The 20,979-nt window shown below is 35.5% G+C and overlaps 2 protein-coding genes across 6 annotated transcripts in view; one reads left to right on the forward strand and one right to left on the reverse strand.

Annotated features, from left to right (window-relative positions):
* Positions 1–20,979, forward strand: part of NKAIN2 (sodium/potassium transporting ATPase interacting 2) — a 996,706-nt gene that overhangs the window by 113,414 nt on the left and 862,313 nt on the right. The gene's annotated exons all lie outside the window — the stretch shown is intronic.
* Positions 3,347–3,795, reverse strand: LOC121030004 (ATP synthase subunit g, mitochondrial-like). Its single transcript, XM_040474540.1, has one exon. It carries the CDS (start codon positions 3,764–3,766, stop codon positions 3,455–3,457), a length of 312 nt encoding a protein of 103 aa, XP_040330474.1. The 5' UTR covers positions 3,767–3,795; the 3' UTR covers positions 3,347–3,454.

A 20,979-nucleotide genomic window follows, 5' to 3' on the forward strand; every position in this document is an offset into this window, starting at 1 on the left:
TGTTTTCCTCCAAAAGAGTTATATGTGGGAATGTATTTAGAGGAGTCTGTAATTTAGTAGTTAATAGGCTTTTCACTCAATGAATATCCATGGATCTGATATGCATTTGTTTTGGCATTTCAGAAATGACATGCTAAATGACTTCTCTTCGATGTTTACATTAACAAGCCTGCATTTAAAATTTTCACTCCAGTTTTTCTCCCCCTCACATGGATATAAGCCTAACTAGCTGAGCTGGAGAGGAGAAGGAGACAACAAATTGGTGGAGGAAACCTGGTTTGATCTGTTTTGGGGTGTGTGTCTTAACCCATCTGGGCTCAAGTGACCAGTAATTATATTTTTTCAGAAATCAATGGTCATGAAATTAATCATATTATTTATATAGTTATGAATAATTGCCGAAGAGGGCAATTACTACTTTGTAATCTTAAAATACCTAGAAAATAGAAAAATTTCTAGGAAAGTTAATCCATTTCTCTTATGATGAGAAATTTTGGGGTTTGTACCAAGAATGTGAAGGGTATGAGATTTTTTTCTACTTTTCGTGCCCACAGTTTAGCCTGCAACAGTTTCACGGCAGATTCTGGCAGGGGGAATGAACTCCTGGACCAGACAAAAAGACTTTATTACTCACAGTACAGCAAGTGGCATCAACTTTATTATGTCACCAAGTGCTTTGGGGATAACATGGATAAGCCCACCTGGTATATACAGTTGGCTTGTATCACAGCTGAGGAATCTTGAGTTTAGGAAGTCTGAATCTTTTATAATGGATATTAAGCAAATCTACTTGAACTGTGTTATGGAGAGAGCCATTATCTTGATTAGAGTGGACAGTAAATAAACTTGCCCTCTGTACCCATGAGAGGTATTAACTCTGTCTTCCCAAGCTGTTTATTATAGAGTAGTTAGTATCTCTGCCTCAATATGTACAGATATGGGAGAGATCCATAGAGATTTAGCTCCCAATATACCTCCTCTGCACTAGCTTATGGCAAGAAGGTGGTGGCTCTTGATGAGCTTGTATAATATTTCTGACAGGTAAAATAAAGGGGATATACGGAGAACACCACCACTGGGGATAAACGTAAGTCAGTTTTACCAATAATTAGTGTAAGTAATACAAGAATATCTTTAACTCCAGGCTGAATTAATATGCTCCATCTTACATCAAGTGTAAGAGTGCTATTAATCTTTGACTACATATACTAATATATGTTTCTATCTCATTGTTAAGTTCAACATGCACATCATTATATATACCAAATTAAGATTGATTTTATAATTGGTTTCTGCCTCTTCAAACAATGTATTTTCTTTTTCACAAATTCCTGCTATACATGGTTTTGATTTTCCTTCAATGGTCTATGCTAAAACTAAAAGTACTAAAATTCACAACCCATCATGAGAAAGAAACAGTCTAAACTGTTTCTTGAATTATAAACTAATAAATATATCCATGTAAAATTTCCCTTGATCTCATTTTTTTCAAATTATTATTTTAAAAACTTTGTTTGGCCTTCCATACTTTTGCATAAACCTTCAATGACTTTGATAAATTATATCTTAGTGCAATTATCCACCATAATTATCACCACTTTCTAAGCACAACTTAAAGAGCTTACCTTTGCCAAAAGTTAATAGCTTACTTTTGCCAAAAACTTCTCCATTACCACATTGTTTTTAACCTCATCAGACTTTTATCACTTCCCATAGTATCTGTTTTTGTTAAATGAGATTTTACAGTGAAATTTGATATATGCCCCTTTGGTATATTATTACAGAAATTTTTAGCTGATGATAAGGTTTTATATCAGTGTGCTTTATAATAATTTTTCCTTTACTCAAAATTATTGGATAATATGGTATTCAGGTTAAATATTCTGGTAAACTGAATATTATTGAAGTACATGGCACAACATTTACAATACATTTAAACAAATTTTCAGAGGACTCAAGGACAAGTATGTTTTAAACTAAAATTATGATTTGATCTTTCTCTTCCATTGCATTTAGTCTCTTATGAACAATAGTGATTTCTACATTATTCTGAAGATTTAAAATATTTGACCAAATCTTCATTTATCCAGTATTACATTTACTATTTGCTCGTTTCTCATTTTTTATGGCTACTGCCATTTTTAATTTTAAAACCCTGACTACTAAGCTTATAGGAAAAAAACTACTGTTTACTTCTATTTTATGTTTATTAGTGTTTCAGATGAACAGGAATTTTTGTGATCAAGTTTTCCTGTATATACCTTTAAGATAAATTTATTGCAAGAATTTAAAATTAATAAAAACATATATTGTCATAGACCTGTCAGAGATCTTAGCAGTGAACTAGCCCAATCTCTATATTTTACAAGTGAAGAAACTGGGGGTCAGATAAATTAACAGACTGACTCATGGTGTCCTGGATTATTATTATTATTTTTTTTGATGGCAATCATTTCTATTTATTTCAGGATATAATGTATTATTTAGACCCATGGATGATACTAAATTATAACTATTTATTTATTTAAATGTTTATTTATTTTTGAGAGAGAGTGAGTGGGGGAGGGGCAAAGGACGAGGGGGAGGATACAGAACCTGAAGCAGGCTCCAGGCTCTGAGTTGTCAGCACAAAGCCCGACGCGGAGCTTGAACTAGGGAACGGTGAGATCATGACCTGGGCCGAAGTCGGATGCTTAACCAACTGAGCCACCCAGGCGCCCCTAAATTGTAGCTATTTAAATACCCACAGGGTATCTTATTTTTGCAAAGATAGGGTCTAAAAATCATAAAACTGGAAAAAACAGAATAGATTAATAATATAATACACATCAAAATTAGATTAAAAATGTACATCCTGGCTCTCATTTGCTATGTCCTGTGGTTAAAGACGTTACAGAGATACTGAGAATATCACCAAGTACTCCAGCATTTATAAACACAGGTGTTATCAAAAAATTCTATCTCTGATTTTCTACATCCAAAGAGAAACCATCCAAATTTTGTTCTTTGTATTACTAACACAATTTAACCATATCAGTTTGGCATGTGGTATTACTATTTTTCCTACTGTAGCAAGTTCTAGTTTTCCCAAGTCTTTCCCTGGAAAGACTTTCCCTATTCTGGAAATAAATTTATCATCTATTTTAAACACTCAATTAGAATGTTAATCTGTTGTTCAAATTATCCTCATAAATGCATACCCCAGGTTGGTATGTTCACATAGATCCTTTCTGATTTTAGGCTAAGCAAAAGACATGCACTTAGAGCTGTATTAAAGCAAAAGACAACTCCTCTTATTATCAAGTGAAACTGTGACCCTTCCATGTAGTGTCTGATAGAGAAAACATTGATTTTGATACATTATCTTATTTTATTCAAATACCAGTCTGATCACATATTGTCCAAAAACACTCAAATAACAAACCAAATACAGACAGATGTTAAAGATTGGTCTTCAAACATCATAACCAATGATGCCACGCTTGCCTATGATCTCGCCGACATAAAACCACATCCACACCTCAGTGGCCACCAAACCATTCAGCAGAGCTTCCTTAACTGTAAGCTCTTTGAAGCTACCAGTTTGAGCGCTCTTGACTATTTTTTTCAAGCTCTGAATAGCTGTAGGGATCTCAGCAGGGGTTGGAAGAACCAGCTCAACCTTGGCATAGTGCCAAAATGTGGCCAATCGAGGCTTCGAGTAAGTCACAGCAGCGTTCACCAGCGCCGGGGCCTTCTCCGCGAGGTTACGGACAAACTGGGCCATGGTTACCCCGGATTATTATTTATAGAGCTAAGACTAGAACCCTTGTCTTCCACCTTCAGTTCTTAACTGTTTCATAACTAAATTCCACTGAATCTAGTATGACATTATTGTAAGATGTACCATCATTTCATTTATCACTAAGAAAGAAAAAAATGCATTCAATAACATTATGGCAATTTAATTAATAATATCCCTACCCAATTCATGAAGTCATCACATCTGTCTCTTATTGTTTTGAAATTAGTCCTCCCTTAACCTAAACTGAATTGCATGTGAGGCAGTCTGTTTTGCACAGATATCAGTAACAAAATATAACATAGCTTCAAGTAATTGTGGATATCTTTCTTATATTTCGTAGGGCACATGTTTGTTGCTTTGCAGGAAAGCCAGTAATTGTGGTCATCTCTCCAACAAAGAATATTTTAGTAAGACCAAATTTATATCCTGTTCTTTGTTGCCATGCATTTCAGTATAAACAATACATTTTTATTTTAATGATTTTATGTTAATTATACTGTAGACATTTTGAGGCTATTTTATTTCTATTTTTTTCTTCCTCCTTCCCTCCCTTTTTCTTTCTTCCTTCCTCCATCCTTCCATCTTCCTTTCCTCCTTTCTCTCTCTTCTTTTCTCTCCTCTCCTCTCCTCTCCTCTCTTTTCTCTTCTCCTCTCTTCTCTCTTCTCTTCTCTTCTCTTCTCTTCTCTTCTCTTCTCTTCTCTTCTCTTCTCTTTTCTTTTTTCTCTGCACCCAGTGCAGGGCTTGAATTCACAACCTCAAGGAGATCAAAAGTCACATGCTCTACCAATCCAGCCATCTAGCAGGGCCAAAGATATTTTTTTTTCAACGTTTATTTATTTTTGCGACAGAGAGAGACAGAGCATGAACGGGGGAGGGGCAGAGAGAGAGGGAGACACAGAATTGGAAACAGGCTCCAGGCTCTGAGCCATCAGCCCAGAGCCCGACGCGGGGCTCGAACTCACGGACCGTGAGATCGTGACCTGGTTGAAGTCGGACGCTTAACCAACTGCGCCACCCAGGCGCCCCAAGGGCCAAAGATATTTTAAACAGCAGTTAAATGAAACACATACTGGACCAACAGTGTACATGGCTCAGTCAGGAGGGAAGCAGTTTGCTTAGCTATGATCAAGAGCAGGTAATTGCAACTATGTGATGTAATGACTGTCCCTTATATTTGTCTTCCCAACGTTTGAAGACAATATCAGTCATAAGAGGCATCTTGATTTTAGAGGTGTTAAAATGTCAACATAATAATAATAAAAATTTGAGTCTTGGAATTGGTGAACTATGATACCTCCTTAAGATTTGTAGAAGTATGGCTCAGATTATTAATTTTCGAGTAATATTTTTACAGAATACTCTGCTTATTTACCTGTAAAGACTCTTTATCTCTTGTTAGCCCCTCTAAACAGAGAAATACCTCTGGTACTCTTGATTGCATGCATATCCCAAAAAATTTTATACTTTCCCAAATCTACTAGATTACTTAGTAAATGCCCCTTACTACATATGTTCATAGTTCTAACTTTGTCTTTGGTAGTGTGCTCTTATCTTAGAAAACTTATTTACACATAATGAATGGCATAAATGACCGTAGATTTTTAAAATTGAGGGTGATTTATTCTTCATTATTTTTCAAAATTGAAATATATTTCAAATGAACATGATTTCAAAATCATTAAACTACTCAAAACAGTTCCCAGTTATATACTATTTATCTGAATCATGTTGTTGAATATTCAGTAATAAAGAGTTTGATTAGGGTTTTTTTTTTTTTTTAAGTACCTTGGTTTGGAATATACTGACTCTATGTAGAGGACAGGAATTTAATTTCAAATAACTTTTCAGACTGTTTCTAGCTCACCAAGTCGTAATTACTATTTTGACAGTTATGTCTCATAGACATTTATTTTAATTGCATATGTTAGCAATTCATTTTGGCATGACAGTCTCTGCCATTGTTGTGTTGCTGAATTATGCTTACAGAAACTATGTCAGAAATTCAACATGTGGAGAACAGTAATTAACCTGAATCATCAATTAGCTTTTGTGAATACAGATGTCCTATGAATACACTCTTGTTGTTTTTTTTTTTCTTTTTTAATTAAGTAAAATCTCACTAATCCTGACTGTCTGTACTCACCCCCTATTTCTAACCCAACACTAAGTCTCCTTGATTCCTAAATATTTTTTGGACCTGTCCTCTTTTATCTCTACTCCTAGTATATCTTAATACTAGCTCTCACCTAGATTCTACAGCCTGCTGTCTCCCCCACACCCCCTCTTAACCCTTTCAACTCATTTCCCACCTTATAAACAGAGGACTGTTTATAAATGCAACTCATACCTTGTCACACCTACTTTCTTGGAATGATTCAGGGGCTACTCCAGAGGAAAAGACTAACATCCTTAAGAGAGGCTAGGTTTGTGCACATTTGATCCCACTACCCTGAGTCTCACTGTGTGCCCTAGTCTGTGCCTGAAGGCCACATTGACTTTGAAAGTAGACACCATACTTCTTCCTCCGTAAGGCATGTGTTTCTTCTACCTAGAGTATTGTTTCAACTCTTGTTAGCTTTTCTTGGCTAGCTTCCTCAGTTTGCATATAAAGCCACTGGGAACACTGCCTTCTCTGACCATCGAAATCACATTAGGTCTTATTTATATGTTCCCATAGAAACTTGAACTTGTCTTATATCATTTTCAACACAGAATGCAAATGTATATTATTTTCATAGGGTGTCTTTGCTGGAGTGTAGTGAACTTTGTAGGAATTCTCTATTTACCACTGTATTCTCAGTGATTGGCCCAGCAATCAGCAGATAGTAAGTGTGCAATAGTTACTTGTGGAAAAAAAAAAAAAGAATAACTCTACTACAATGGAATGAGTGATTGTTAAATCTAGACTAAAGTGAAGCTGACTTTTTAAAAGAAAAGTTTGACATGATAAATAATACATTGGTCCTTTTAAATGGCCTTTGAGGAATTTAACAATGTGTAGTTTGGAAATGCTCTTAATTAAAAAATATATCCTACCAATTGTGAGTCAGACACCTTATATATTTGGTTGGGCACCGCTACTTCCTGTGTGAAGTTGAGCAGTTAATTACCTTCCTGAATCTACTTCCTGTTCTGTCTGCTCTATATACTTCTCTGGTTTGTTGTAAGGAGAGTGGCAGGATGGGAGGGTAGGGTGTGAATGATAAAGCACTGCTTAGAAGGTTTAACTATTTAAGTATGCCAAGAAGATTCACTGGCAGCCATTATTTGATTTTCCCTACATTTTTTAAAATAATTTCTAAAGTATCTTTAAAATGTTCTGCACTTCATATTTCCACTAATTAAAACTGACTGTGTTTAAAGTAGTGTAAATTCTAATGTAGTTTAGTATATCATATGTATTTGTTTCATTAATCATCATTTGTATTGAGGACAGTACATTCAGTTCATGTTCTTAAACACTTTGAATACTTCCTTCTGATTCTTCTCATGCTATGCTGTGCCATTATCTTATGTACAAATTTGGAGAAGCACTTGGTGTACAATGGTCAAACCCCGATTTTATTAATTAATCTTTATCTTTAGTGTTCTACAGTAATAATTTACAGCAATAAACACTGTCTTACATCTGTATTGTGGTAAAATAGTGTTATAGATATATACCCCCGCATGGGGGGGGTATCCCTTGAGATATCCCTTTCTCAAGAAAGGATCAAGCACCTGACATATTTTTCATTGAATTCATTCTATATTTTGGGTTAAAGTTTATAGCTTAAGTTACATAATAGTAAGTTGGACACTAAGTAAGATTAACCAATATTCATAACCTCCTGGATGGTCTGGAATCATTAGAGCTCAAAACTCTCTTCCCTAAAATATAGGGAGGTAGACACTTTTATTCTTTAGTAAACCAACTCCCATATTTACCTCTAATTATGAAAATTAAAGTGATTAAATACTTTATTGCTGAAATAGATCATCATTTTCACATGTCAAAGATATTCTTGAAAGAAATATAGGCCTAATGATTAGAATTCAGATAGAACATGTATTTTATAATACACAATAATATATATATTTTGACGTTTGTACATATGTAATAATGTAATTTATGACATACTTTAGTAAATCGTAGCGTTTAATCCTGAGTCTATTTCAGTTTGATTTGAGTTATCAGAAAGTTTCCAGCCTAAATTTTATGTTTGAAATGTATTTGCTGTACTCCAGGTTGGCTGTATTTTTGTTTTGTTAAAGTGCTGAGTTCAAATTTATCTCTTTTTGTGCATAGTTTATTGACTTTCCCACATTCTCTTATAAATACCTGTTAAAGAATCCATTAATCACTGTGCTTTAGCTTAAGACTACATACAGAAGTTATGTTCTGACTTATTTATATTTTCCCTAAATTAAAATGTGTAGATTTCTTTTTTTTTAATTTTTTAAGTTTGCTTATTTATTTTGAGAGGGACAGAGACAGCATGAGTGGGGGAGGGGCAGAGAGCGAGGGAGAAAGAGAAAATCCCAAGGGAGCTCTACACTGTCAGCCCAGAGCTTGATGCAGCACTTAAACTCACAAAATCATGAGATCAAGACCTGAGCCAAAACCAAGAGTCAGATGCTTAACAGACTGAACCACCAGGTGCCCAAAAGGTATAGATTTCTTAGGCATCCCAAGATTTGTGAAACTACTGAATCCAATATTAGAACACCTGCTAGTACAGACCTGTGTATCATTCCATTCCCAGTCATAATGGTTAACTTCATGGAGATATTCATGAAAATATTATTACAAAAGTCGGGGTTTGGGGGGCTGCAAATGTTCACCCAGGTTAAATTGCTCCCCAACTCAAACAACAGCATCACTTCCTGACATGCCAATGGTGGTCAAAAATGGACCACTACATTATAGGAATTGATTAAAGCCAATGAACCTTGATGAAACATGAAAACTAGTTGTGTCTAACATAAACCATTTAATTCAGGAAAAAAAGCAGAGAACCATGTTTTTACTGGCCATACTGGAAATAATTATAGATTAATCTTCATGAAATATAATTGATATAATTCTACCTCCAAAATTTTTCTGTAAGATACAGCATTAGTCAGCACTGAATTTTTACTATGTGCATAAGGCCATTCTAAATGCTTTTACATATATTATTTCATTTAATCTTTACAGTAACCCTCTGTATTAGTTTGCTGTGACTGCCATAACAAAATGCCACAAACTGAGTGGCTTAAATAGCAGAGATGTATTTTTCCATAGTTCTAGAGGCTGGAAGTTTGATATCCATGTGCCAGCATGATTGGTTTCTGGTGAGGGTTCTCTTCGTGGCTTACAGACAGCTGCCATCTGTGTGTGTGTGTCTTCACATGGCCTCTTTGTATGAGAGAGAGAGAGAGAGAGAGAGAGAGAGAGAGAGAGAGAGAGAGTTCTATGGTGTCTCTTCTTATACAGACACTAATCTTAGTGGACTGGAGCCCCATACCTACACCTCATTTACCCATATATACTTTTATAGAGGCCCGATCTCCAAATATAGCCACACTAAGGGTTAGGGCTTCAACATATGAAATTTAGGGGAACACAAACATTCATTTCTTAACACCCTCTGAAGTAGGTTGTGTTATAATTATCCCCAGTTTACAGAAGAGGCAGTTGAGACATAGAGTTTGGTGACTCACCAGATCCTAGCAAGTGTTAGAGCAAGGATTCAAATCCAGGCTGTCTCACTCACATCTCATGCCCTTCATCATAACTTCATCCTCTCCATTATCCTGAGGTCACATAGAAAGGTAAAAAGAGTAAAGACATTTGTGATAGGAGTAATGGATGAGGAAAGGGTACTTAAGAAGATTCGGATGTCCTACTTACAGTCTAGTTACAGGACTTATGAAATTGCTCTAATCTAGAATGAACTTGGTCATGCTTTCTGAATTCCCTATGTTATCTGTCTCTGTCTCCATCCGTAAGTTTTAAATCAGCTTTCCTCAGAGTAGAGTCTGCTACAGATTCTCAAACCCACTGCATACCTACTGAATCAGAATCTCTGGGTGAGTGGCAGTCTGAGACTGCATTTTGAAAGTTTCTCAAATGCTTCATGTGTGTTCTAAGATTTGAGAATTGCTGCTTCTCAAAGGGATATCCAATTCAGGTTAGAAGACATATGTTTGACGGTGATCCAAGTTTGGGTGGCACACTGGCTCAATGAGAAAAGGTGGACATGCACTGAGCTCTTTAAAGACAGCTCTCCAAGGAAAATGTATTCTACTTTTAGGTAATCAGTTCCGACTGCCAACATTTTCTCCTCATGTCTTTTTCACCATTTGCCTTGGATATGTTCCCAGCCCTATGATTTGGCTCCAGTTCCTGGTTGCCATCTTGATATGTCTTTTGTCTACCCACTGCCCAACAACACCCACTCCCATCTTCCTTGCCGGGCACACTGACTTTACCATATAATAACTTTTATTTCTTAAAAGAAAAGTGTTATATGAGAATGTTACATACTGATATCTTGCATATCATAAAAGGATGCAGGATAGCATGTACTCCTTCACTCAGGACAGACTCCCTTGTCTTTTTTCCCCCTAATTTTGTTATTTTTATCACTCAGAGAGTCATACGTCATTTGCATGGCTTGATTTGAGGAGCACTGACAGACTAACCTCACTCAACATTATTTGAAAGTCTAATTTCTACAGTATGTTATCCATGGACTACTTATATTGCATGGAGCAATTTTTCCGAGATAGACATCAAACAAAGTTCCACGGTCAGTTTTGATTATGAAACACTTCAGTTTCGTCTCCCTCTTGGAGATAAACAGTGCACATCTGGCACAGTAAATGTTCTGAAAGGAAAAGAATTAAATCACTGTAGTTGAACCCACCAATCTTCAAAGTTATTTTATCATAGAACCCATGTTTTCTGCATAATTGTGTTGATGTTCTGAGGAACTAATGTTCTGTGGACATGTTTTAGGACTACTACACTACACTGGTATGTATTGATGTATTGGTTGAGGTTCAATTTCCCAAACACTTAAAAAAAAATACAAACAACATGCCTGGGCCAGAGGGTGGCCAGGATCTCTAAACACCCGTGGAAAATTTTATCACAGAGAATTTAAAAAATAAGCTAGCAGAGAGTGCAGAACAAGAACCTCATCTTGATACACTGACATATCAAGTGTATCTGTTTTAAGATGAGAAGGGTAGCATGAAAAACTAGAATGGAATGCCACATGTAACAGGGATGGTTGTGATGTTCTTGAGATAACTCCAACATACCTGAGAGGGAGCAGATGAATGTCGAATTCAAAAGAATGGAGAAATTGAAAGGAAAAATGGATATGAAGATGAGGTATTTGAAGGCAGATTTTATGTCCTTCACAATTTTTTTTCAGCTGCTGACCCTATATGGAAGGTAAAATTTGAAATGTAGGGGCACCTGGGTGGCTCAGTCAGTTAGGCATCTGACTTTGGTTCAGGTCATGATCTCGCACTTCGACAGTTCAAGCCCCAAGTCAGGCTCTGTGCTAACAGCTCAGAGCCTGGAGCCTGCTTCGGAATCTGTCTTCCTCTCTCTCTGCCCTTCCCCCACTTGCTCTCTCTCTCTCTCTCTCTCTCTCTCTCTCGAAAATAAATAAACATTAAAAAAATTTAAAGAAAAAGAAAATTGAAATGCAGACATAAGATTGTGTGTGTTTATGTGTGTGCACGTGTGCACGCATATGAGTGCTTATCTACATGCCTATCTATCTGTCTAACTTTAAATTACCAAAACTAACCATCTCAGGGCTCTAAACTTGTGTCAGTGTCATAGTCTTCTCTAAAACTTAAAAAAAAATTAAGCTGCAGAGTACGAGGCCTAGTACCCTGCTGTGTGTGAAGTCAAGAACACAGCCATAAATTAGAACACATGGAGCTTTTATTTTTACTTTTACTTTCAAGTCTGTCACTTTTATTAGGGTTCTTAGAATCTCTTTCTCTGAAGGAAGACTTTGAAAATTTCTGGAAAGTTCTGTAAAGTTTCTTAAGAGACAAACTCTCTAATAAATTGACAAAAAGCAGTTGAGCTTGGATTTCACCCCTTTTTCATTTTCCCATTAGAATATAACATACTAATACTAGCAAAATTCATATGTGTCTTAGGTTGGGTCTATACTGCTTGCATCCTCTATTGGCAAATATAGTTTTGTGCAGCAGATAACGTAAGCATGTATTCTAAGAAAACGTCCTGAATTTTAGCTTGAAAATCACAAACCAGCCAAAGAATGTGTACTTTCAGGCAAAAACCCTAAAAATTTTTATATTCTATCTAAAAGTTCATAGTAAAACTGAGCAATTAACATTTCTCAATATTTGCATTTGTCATGTATAACCACATGTGAAAGGCCAGTTCTCACCTAAATTTTCAATTTGGCTCATCTTGCTTCTATGAGAACCTCCTATGAGAAAAGTTTATTTCCTTTTCCACATCCCTTCACATCTCTCCACACTGTCACTCTGTTCATCAAAGCCTGCCCACAGGAAAGGAGCTGATGGGTGAGTTTGTAATAATGTTAATAACTGATATGGCTGAACATAGTACAGGAGGAGCTCATTGTATTTTATTAATGCTAATCTTTGATTCTTAGTGAATTAAGTTCTCATTGTAAAGTATCTTCTAGCAGCAATGTTTAGGGAAGGTAAGGCTGCAGTGGTTTCCTGGAGCTGGCCGCTACCAGCTCATGAGAACTGACTGTTAATTTTTAGGAATTGTGAGCTGGTTGTTAAACACAGCCATTATGGAAAATTAAATTATGTAAACTTAGAATTAAGTAAATCATATTAAAAACAAAGTTCATTTTCCAAGGTTATTTTGTCCTGGTTATACTACTACATATTAGTAACATCTATGCTCTTGAGGATATTTTTGGCTGTTGTATCAGACATCTTTTCCCAGCTCTTCTCAAGTGACACTATATTGGTAGTTTGGAAATGGCCATGGTAGGTGTATTTACTCTATGGAAATTAGCAAATATTCCAAATCTAAGTTCAGTTTATTGCCTTGCTAATTTTCCAGACTTAAGAAAGTCCTGGAGAACATGTTAACAATGCTGATTACACTGGAAAGTGTGCTATAGCTATAGGTTTGACATTGTCTAATAGCACAGTAATTGAGGAAGTATTCTCTTAATATTTGCAAACCATTATCCAATTCAGCAACGAAGTCACTCATGTCATTCAGAGACACGAATATCCTTCATTTCACTTTCTCAGTATTCTTCCAAGTAAAAGAAAACAACAACCAACATTCATGATGGAAATGCCCTGTTTGTCCACTGCAACCACAGGTTAGCTACTTTAATGGTTAATTTAATGTATCAAATAGTCTAGGCCATGGTACCCAGGTATCTGGGCAAACATTATTCTAGAAGTTTCTATGAAGTTTTTTTTAGATGAGATTAACACATAAATCAGTAGATTTTGAGTAAAGCAGATTGTCTTCCATAATGTAGGTGGACCATATCCAATCAACGAAGGTCTTAATGGAGAAAAACTGACCTTTCCCAAAGAAAAAGGAATTCTGCCAGCAGACTGACTTCAGACTGTAACATCTATACTTACTGGGGTTTCCAATTTACCAGCCTATCCTGCAGATTTTGGGTTTGTCAGCCTATACAATTGTGTGAGCCAGTTTCTTAAACTAAATCTCCTACACACAGACACACACAGACACACACAGACACACACACACACACACACACACACGTGTGTGTATATATTATATGTAAATATATGTAATACATTTACACACACATATCTTGTTGGTTCCATTTCTCTGGAGAACCCTGATGACTACAGCTACTGATTCAAAAGTTTTGCGAAACAAACAATTATGTTCAAATCAGTTGGCTGTATGGAATTTAGAATAAATAGTATTGTACATTTAAAGGTTATCTGTGAATTGTCTGCTACACTTTCTATATATAACTAACATTTATTGAAAATTTACATATGTATATATGTGCATTCATTTTTCTTTCTCAGAAATCCAGGTGTTACATATTAAGCAGCAGATCTCTGAGAAGATTATGCATGTTTTTTTTTTAATCAGATTGTCTCTATGTATGTGTGATTTGCTAAAAGTTTAGAGCTGCTTAACTTTCATCTTTTCTCAAATGTTTAGGGAAAGAAAAACCATTTTCATCTATCATCTTAATGGTATTTGAAAGAAAGATAGGAAAATTCTTGCTTTCTAAACGTGGAATAGCTAGTATTAATTGTATTGTGTCTTTTCCTGCAAAACTCACAATGTAATTAACTATGATTTAATAAATAAACTATTTTCACAAATGATGCTGTTTGGATACATCTACTGCAAAGACAAAGTTCGTGGGTAAATGACTGCAGGTGGTTCAGTTTTCAAAGCCTCTGAAAACACTGGAACATTGAAACCTACATGGTATTTTATCTCCTGAAGATAGAGCTTGAGAGGATTCCACAATTGTTTGAAGTTTGTAGTTTCATAATGTCCCAGCATTTCAAATTCAAGATTTAATAATCTCTCACCTGCTAAATCATCAAATGCCCTTTCATATGAGAATGCTGTAGTACCGTTCATTTCAATGACAGCCATGGGATAATACCGTCTTAGGTCGTTGATATTGATAAAGAACCTGAAAAGCATCAGAGAAAAAAAAAAGAAAGAAAGTAACATCCTGCATGGACTTAATATGTTTTGCTCCTTCAAAAAGGCAGGAGAATATTAACTTTAATTGATACAGGTATTCATTTTTTTTCAAACCACAGCATTATGTTACATAACGTGGAGAATAAAATAAAAGGAATAGATATGCAAAATAGTAGTAAGTCCCTTGTATGAATAGTGCTTTTTTAATGTTCAGTTATGGATTTTTTTTCACGTGACTTGACTTTGCAATGAATGTGATGGAAGTACAAAATCAATATGAAATGAAATTTATATAAGGGCTATTTTCTGTGTAATATGGATTTTATACATTTCCAGAGTATATAGCTTTGGCTTTGTAACACAGTTCAGAAAGAAGTACATGAAGTTAGTGGCAATAACCATATCGCAGAATAAGTACTTTATTTCTGGAATGGTGATGGTGGAGTCCTGTTCTAGAATTGTTACTTTAGAGCTCTGATAGGTTTTAAATTGGACTAATCTGGGGTGTATACTTCTTTATGCGTGGATCTTAAACCCATACCTCAAGCTACGTGGTAGCTACTCTAGGGCTACTTGATAATTGTATATAGTTCTGTGAACAAAATATTCCATTGCTATTATTTCATATTAGATGCACACAAACCTAGAATGCAGGAAAGCGTCAATAGCTACTTATGTTCCCTATTTTACACGTGAGAATCTGGCGTAGAGTGATGAAGTGTCAAGTCTGAAACTAAGGTTTCTTAGTCCTCAATCTTACCCCAGCCACCCAGTCCACAGCATCATGATTTTCTCCTCTATATTCCAATGAAGAATAAGGAAAACAATTCAGATTCCTTAAAACTTGTATAATACCCATATTCATAGTTTCACTACATCTATTCAATTATGAGAGATTCAGATAGGACCAAATTATTTTGCTTCTTTAACGCCCTCTGTCTATGAAGATAACTATAATGAACAAAAGTAGGAAATTAGCTACATCTGTGGTATTACTCAAGTCATCATCTTTAGAAGTTATAAAAAAATGTGCTAATATCTTTCCCCAAAAAACCCCCAAAGTAAATTACACACACACACACACACACACACACACACACACACGCACACACACACACGGGTGGCGTTTGTAGTCTAAGAGCACTTTGGTTCTCTTTCACTCCTGCTCACCAGAACTTGGCATGTGACTGTATGATGGAGTGGAAACAATAAATTGATGAGCAGCTGAAGATTTGTTCTGTTGTGATGCTACTTGCTCATACGTGAGGATGAAAGTATGAATGAATTATAAGGGCAGAGGGAAAACAACAAAAATTACTAGCCTAAATGAATAATGAGATCAAACTAACAGAGAAATTCAAAAAGGAAAGGAAATCACAGTATCTTAGGAATTTTGCAAAGTCAGCCAGTCTAAATGGCCATCTGCAGAGCACGCCCTTCTGTAACGGCCACCAGAAATGGGCAGAGCTTTGGAGGCACACTCTGCCTTTAAAGACAATGCATCTATTTTCTACAGCTATAGGTTTTAATTTGTTTCATACATGAGAGCAAAACTCTGCCTTTCCATAACTTGTACCTAATTCTGTGATTCTATAGTAATTTTTTGGCTCTGGATGTAATCAGCAGATGATTTGTATATTAATAGATTCATCCCTTCAGTCATAGAGTCAATATTTAATGAGTGTCTATAACGTGTTAGGAATTCTGCCAGGTGCTGAATATATCCAGCTCTTTTTCTGTAGGAAAGTCCTTCAAATATTTGAAGTCTGGTAACCCTGAAAATACTTCTTTTATTTCTCAGATGACATAATTCCATGTCTTTCACTGTTCTGGTTATCTCTCTTCTCTTTGCATCCAGTTTGTCAGAATGGAAAGAGAAAGATGACCACTGGACATATCTATAAGAGGAAAAATTCTTATTCCAATAACTAGAGTATGCCTTCTTACTGCAGGCGGCCATCCATATATGAGAAATCCAAATTCTGGTATTACCTTTATGACTATTCATTGTTTTGTTTTTAATATTGCTTGATAGTAATGAATTTTAGTAGTTTATAGAGTATTACTCAATAATTTTGTTTCAAAGAGTATGATTATTATGTAGCGCTCTTGACTTTTCATTACAGAGGCACATGTCTAAGTGTTTCCCCCCTCCCTTCTTTTAAATCAGAATGAACTTGTCCAGTAATTTAATTTTCTTTCATTCTCAAGAGATTTGAAAAATTTAAATATTCTTAGTTGATAGGCAACTTATTTATATAAAATAAGTTTCTGAACTCCTTAGCCATTGAGTATTATTTTATTTTAAATTCATGCTCTGTAGATTCTAAGAAAATGTATCTATGGAAATGAGAAATGGAGAGCATATAGTCAGGCTGTGAAAATAAATCCTTACTTGGATTACGTCTCATCTGCATGTGTTGTATATTGTTGAGGGATGAACTGTTTTACATATGACAATTCTTTTGGTATTTAATAACTGCCTGGTGCTTATTGATTCTGTAGAACTTTGTTCAGATCCAAAAGCTCCATAGATAGTAAACTTTTAGAGTAATAGTATAAACTCCTTATAATGTTTTTAGTATTCTTGCTGGGTACCTAGTTCTAGCATTTCCTTACAGCTTTGGTAATTTTTGGAGCAGGGAAAGAGCAACTGAGATTTTAGAATAATGTGCTTTAGTCACAATAAATATTGTCTGACTATTTATGGGGTTGATGGGGCTCACTTGCCTTAAAGTACATGGTTATAGTGCATAAGAGTCCAATCTATGTTGCTTGCTCAGTAATACTTTTCAACTATTTCCTGTTCTGTGGGTATGTATTGGAAAGAAGCACTGGGCAAGAGGTAACTAGAAAACTATTGTTTTACTGAGTTGGCCACTTCTTACTTTATTGAAGTGCAAAGCGTAATTTAATTTTCTGGTTTTTAATATTGGAGAAATTTACTGTGCTACACTTAGAACTCAGCCCACTCACTATAAATTTCAGATCAAGTACTAAGTAATTATTTTTTGTATTGCACTGGATTTATTCCTAGAACATGCTTAGCTTCTTTCTGTAGGTAGTATCTAACCAGAGAGGAAATATGGCATTATGGCTGCATACATGGGCTCCGGAGTCATTCTACTTGAGGGTCTTTCTGCTGGGTGATCCATTCAAGTTTAGTGCTTTTGCATTTTAGCTTCCTTTTCTGTTAAAGGGGTCCATAAAGGTAACTACTTCATAGATTCGAATTCTTTATTGAAAGGATTAACTAAAATAATACATGTAAATAGCCATGTTAATATTAGTTACCATTATTACTTTCAGTGCACAACTTGTTGAATTCACCCATTTAATTTTGATTATGGGCAAAATAGAACAAAGTAAATAATTCTGACAGTTAAATAAATCCTGTTAATGTTTTGGTTTGTATTACAGTTGACCTCTGTAAATTTTATTTTTTAAGTGTATTTATTTATTTTGAGAGAGAGAGAGAGAGAGAGAGAGAGAGAGAGAGAGAGAGAACACATGTGCATGAACAGGGAAGGGGCAGAGAGAGAGGGAGAGAGAGAATCCCAATCCATACTGTCAGAGTGGAGCCCAGCGTGGGGCTCAATCCCATGAACAATAAGATCATGACTTGAGCTGAAACCAAGAGTTGGAATCTCAACCAGCTGTGCCACCCATGTGCCCCAACATCTATAACTGTTTACCATAAAGTTTATGCATTTATTTTTTTCTAAATCATTCCAAGGATGCTGTTTTCTTCCTTTCTAGGAAATGAGTTTTGGTTTTAGTATTCACCATATTATTATCTCTAAAGAAAGCCTTTAGAGTATTTAGCAGATAAATCAGATTTTTGATGTCCATTTATGGCAGGCAGACACATCCATTCAAAACCTGACCATAATCTGGGAAAGTATTTGGAAAAGCAGGTAACATATTAACTTTCAATATCAAGAATCTTTTAAAGTGTAAACTATGTTTTAATGGTTTTAAATATAAAAATGCTTAAAAACAAGTGCTTAAAAATAATCATAGTTTAAACATTTAAAATTTTTCTTGTTCAGCATATTTCTGTTTACTTACACTTGAATTGGACAAATACATTTAGCAATTATTTAGGCCGTTGGCTAGATGAGGACATCACCTGTGAGGACAGTCTGGAAGCAAGCTAGCTGTGGGATTAGCCAAACTCATCTTGTAAAATTCCATCACAGTGGCAACATTGCCATTAAGTCTGTTCTCTGCCCTGACCTCACTTCTGTAATTTGGTTGTGTAAACTGCCATTTCATATTTATTTGTGCATTTATATGTGTAGACTATCAGAAAAAAAAATGCTGAATTTACTACCTGTGTGACTTTGAGTAAGTCACTTAACCATTTAGAACCTGTTTCCTCATGTATAAAAAATTTCTCCATTATCCCTTCCCTCAGATTTTATAGTAGAGAACAGAGCTTTATCATTTTTAGGGAGTAATGTGTTTATAAAATGATGTTTTTAATGGAACTTATAATCTTCTGTAGAATGTATGTATTGCCCAATAATTTTTTATGTATGTATTTTTCTGTGATGTAGATTTAGTGTTACAGTAGAAAGAGAATAGGGATGGGATTAAGGAGTCCTGGGTCATTCAATTAAGCTTTGTGTCTCTGTTTCTTTATTTGTTGAATGAATGGGTTGGTCTCGGTGATGTCTAACGATCCCCAATAAGCTCTAAATTTTAACTATGATATAATCTCATGGTATCTTCTTAATTTCCTTCAGGAATTGTTTCTTGTGGAAAATCACAAGGGAAGGAAATGCTTTTGCTCTTTCAACATACTTTAAAAAAGAATAAAACTAGGCAGGAATGTGTTATATTTGAAGATATATACATTTATGTATAGATATGTATATATAAAACTAAAATATGTGGTTTGTATATATGTAAATAAATGTGATTTGTTTGATAAGTGAAATATTATAATTATTGTATTATTACATAATTGGAAAAAGTGTAAAGCTAAAAGAAAACATGTTTATGAACCAAAATATACAATTTCAACTACTTTTCTTCATTACGAATGAAATTTACTTTGATTTTCTAATTACTTGTTAAAGTGACCATAATTTCTATTACAGATGGTACAATGGATGTTTTTATTTAAAGCACTAATTTTCCTCACAAGTACCATGTATGTTTGTTAACTGAGTGAAATATTTGACTTGCAGAAGAAAGAACAGAAGTCAATTGGCTCATGTTTTTATACCCAAAGCAAAGTTTGAATATAAAACATTGCATTATAATAATTTGTATTCTAGAAGAGGATGTCAGGATCAAGCTCCAAATAAAAAGACACTAGTTCCAGAAACACCAGTGATATTTTAAAAATTTCCAGAAACTATACAACCAAGTGGACTTGACTAGAACTGCTTTCAATTTGCACTTGTCTCCTGAGGATCTGTTCAAACCTGCTTTTGAATATACTCTGACTGATTTGGGAAGGGGGTTTGGTTTTGTTTCCCAGCAGTGTGAAACATTCTTGTGGAAGCCACACTACTTCCTGTTTTGTAATATGTTATACTGTAAGTTGTCCTCTAAATTAAAAACAAAAGTTATAGAGATAAAATGCAATCTAGTGCCTGTTGCTTTGGCTAGGTTTGCATATGAAATAGTTCTGAAGTCATTACTTTGCGTTATGGAGGGTGCAGGGGACACTCTTTGGTGACCTTCTTTCTGCTCGTAGCATTTCTATGTGATCCTCAAAACCATCCAACCAATCTCTTAGCTTTCTTCACTGATTCTTCTTTTCTGCTTTCCCCCAAGCTTTGGCATTTCACATACTTATTTATCCTTCATTCTCTTTACTTCTCACTCTATTCTGCTCAGGCATAAGATTATAGCCACAGCTGTATGAAATGCTGGCCCCTTTTTGGATATTCAAGAAAATACAACCTGTCGGTGGGACATGTCTATTTAAATGGCCCACAGTTACCTTTAAGCAACCTGTCTTAAACCCAACTCTTTCTTCACTTCCCCAAATTCCTGCCGCAGTGTTTACTACCAGGGCCTCCTAAGCTGAAATCTTTTTTTTTTTAATGTTCATTTATTTTTGAGAGAGTGTGTACCAGTGGGGGAGGGGTGGGGGACAGACAGAGAAGGGGAGGGGCAGAGAGAGAGGAACAGAGGATCCAAAGAAGGCTCTGTGCTGACAGCAGAGAACCCGATGAGGAGCTTGAACTCACAGACAGAACCATGAGATCATGATCTAAGACAAAGTTGGATGCTTAATGAACACTTAGCCACCCAGGGACCCTCCTAAGCTGAAACCTTGAGTGAGCTTTACCACTCCCTTTTTCCCTCCCCTCCCCAACACTGTTTTCAATTCTCTTTACCTATATTATCCACATTTTACCCCCTTCCCTATTTTCAAGACCATTGTTTTGCTCCAGACTATATAAATGCTTTCATTATCTAAATTAGTGGCCTCCCAAAAGCTCTCCTTATCACTACTTCATCTCCATTCAACCTTCAAACTTAGAATTA

Source organism: Herpailurus yagouaroundi, unplaced genomic scaffold, assembly GCF_014898765.1.
Source record: "Herpailurus yagouaroundi ecotype Mexico unplaced genomic scaffold, PumYag 139, whole genome shotgun sequence".
NCBI classification, from domain to species: Eukaryota; Metazoa; Chordata; class Mammalia; order Carnivora; family Felidae; genus Herpailurus; species Herpailurus yagouaroundi.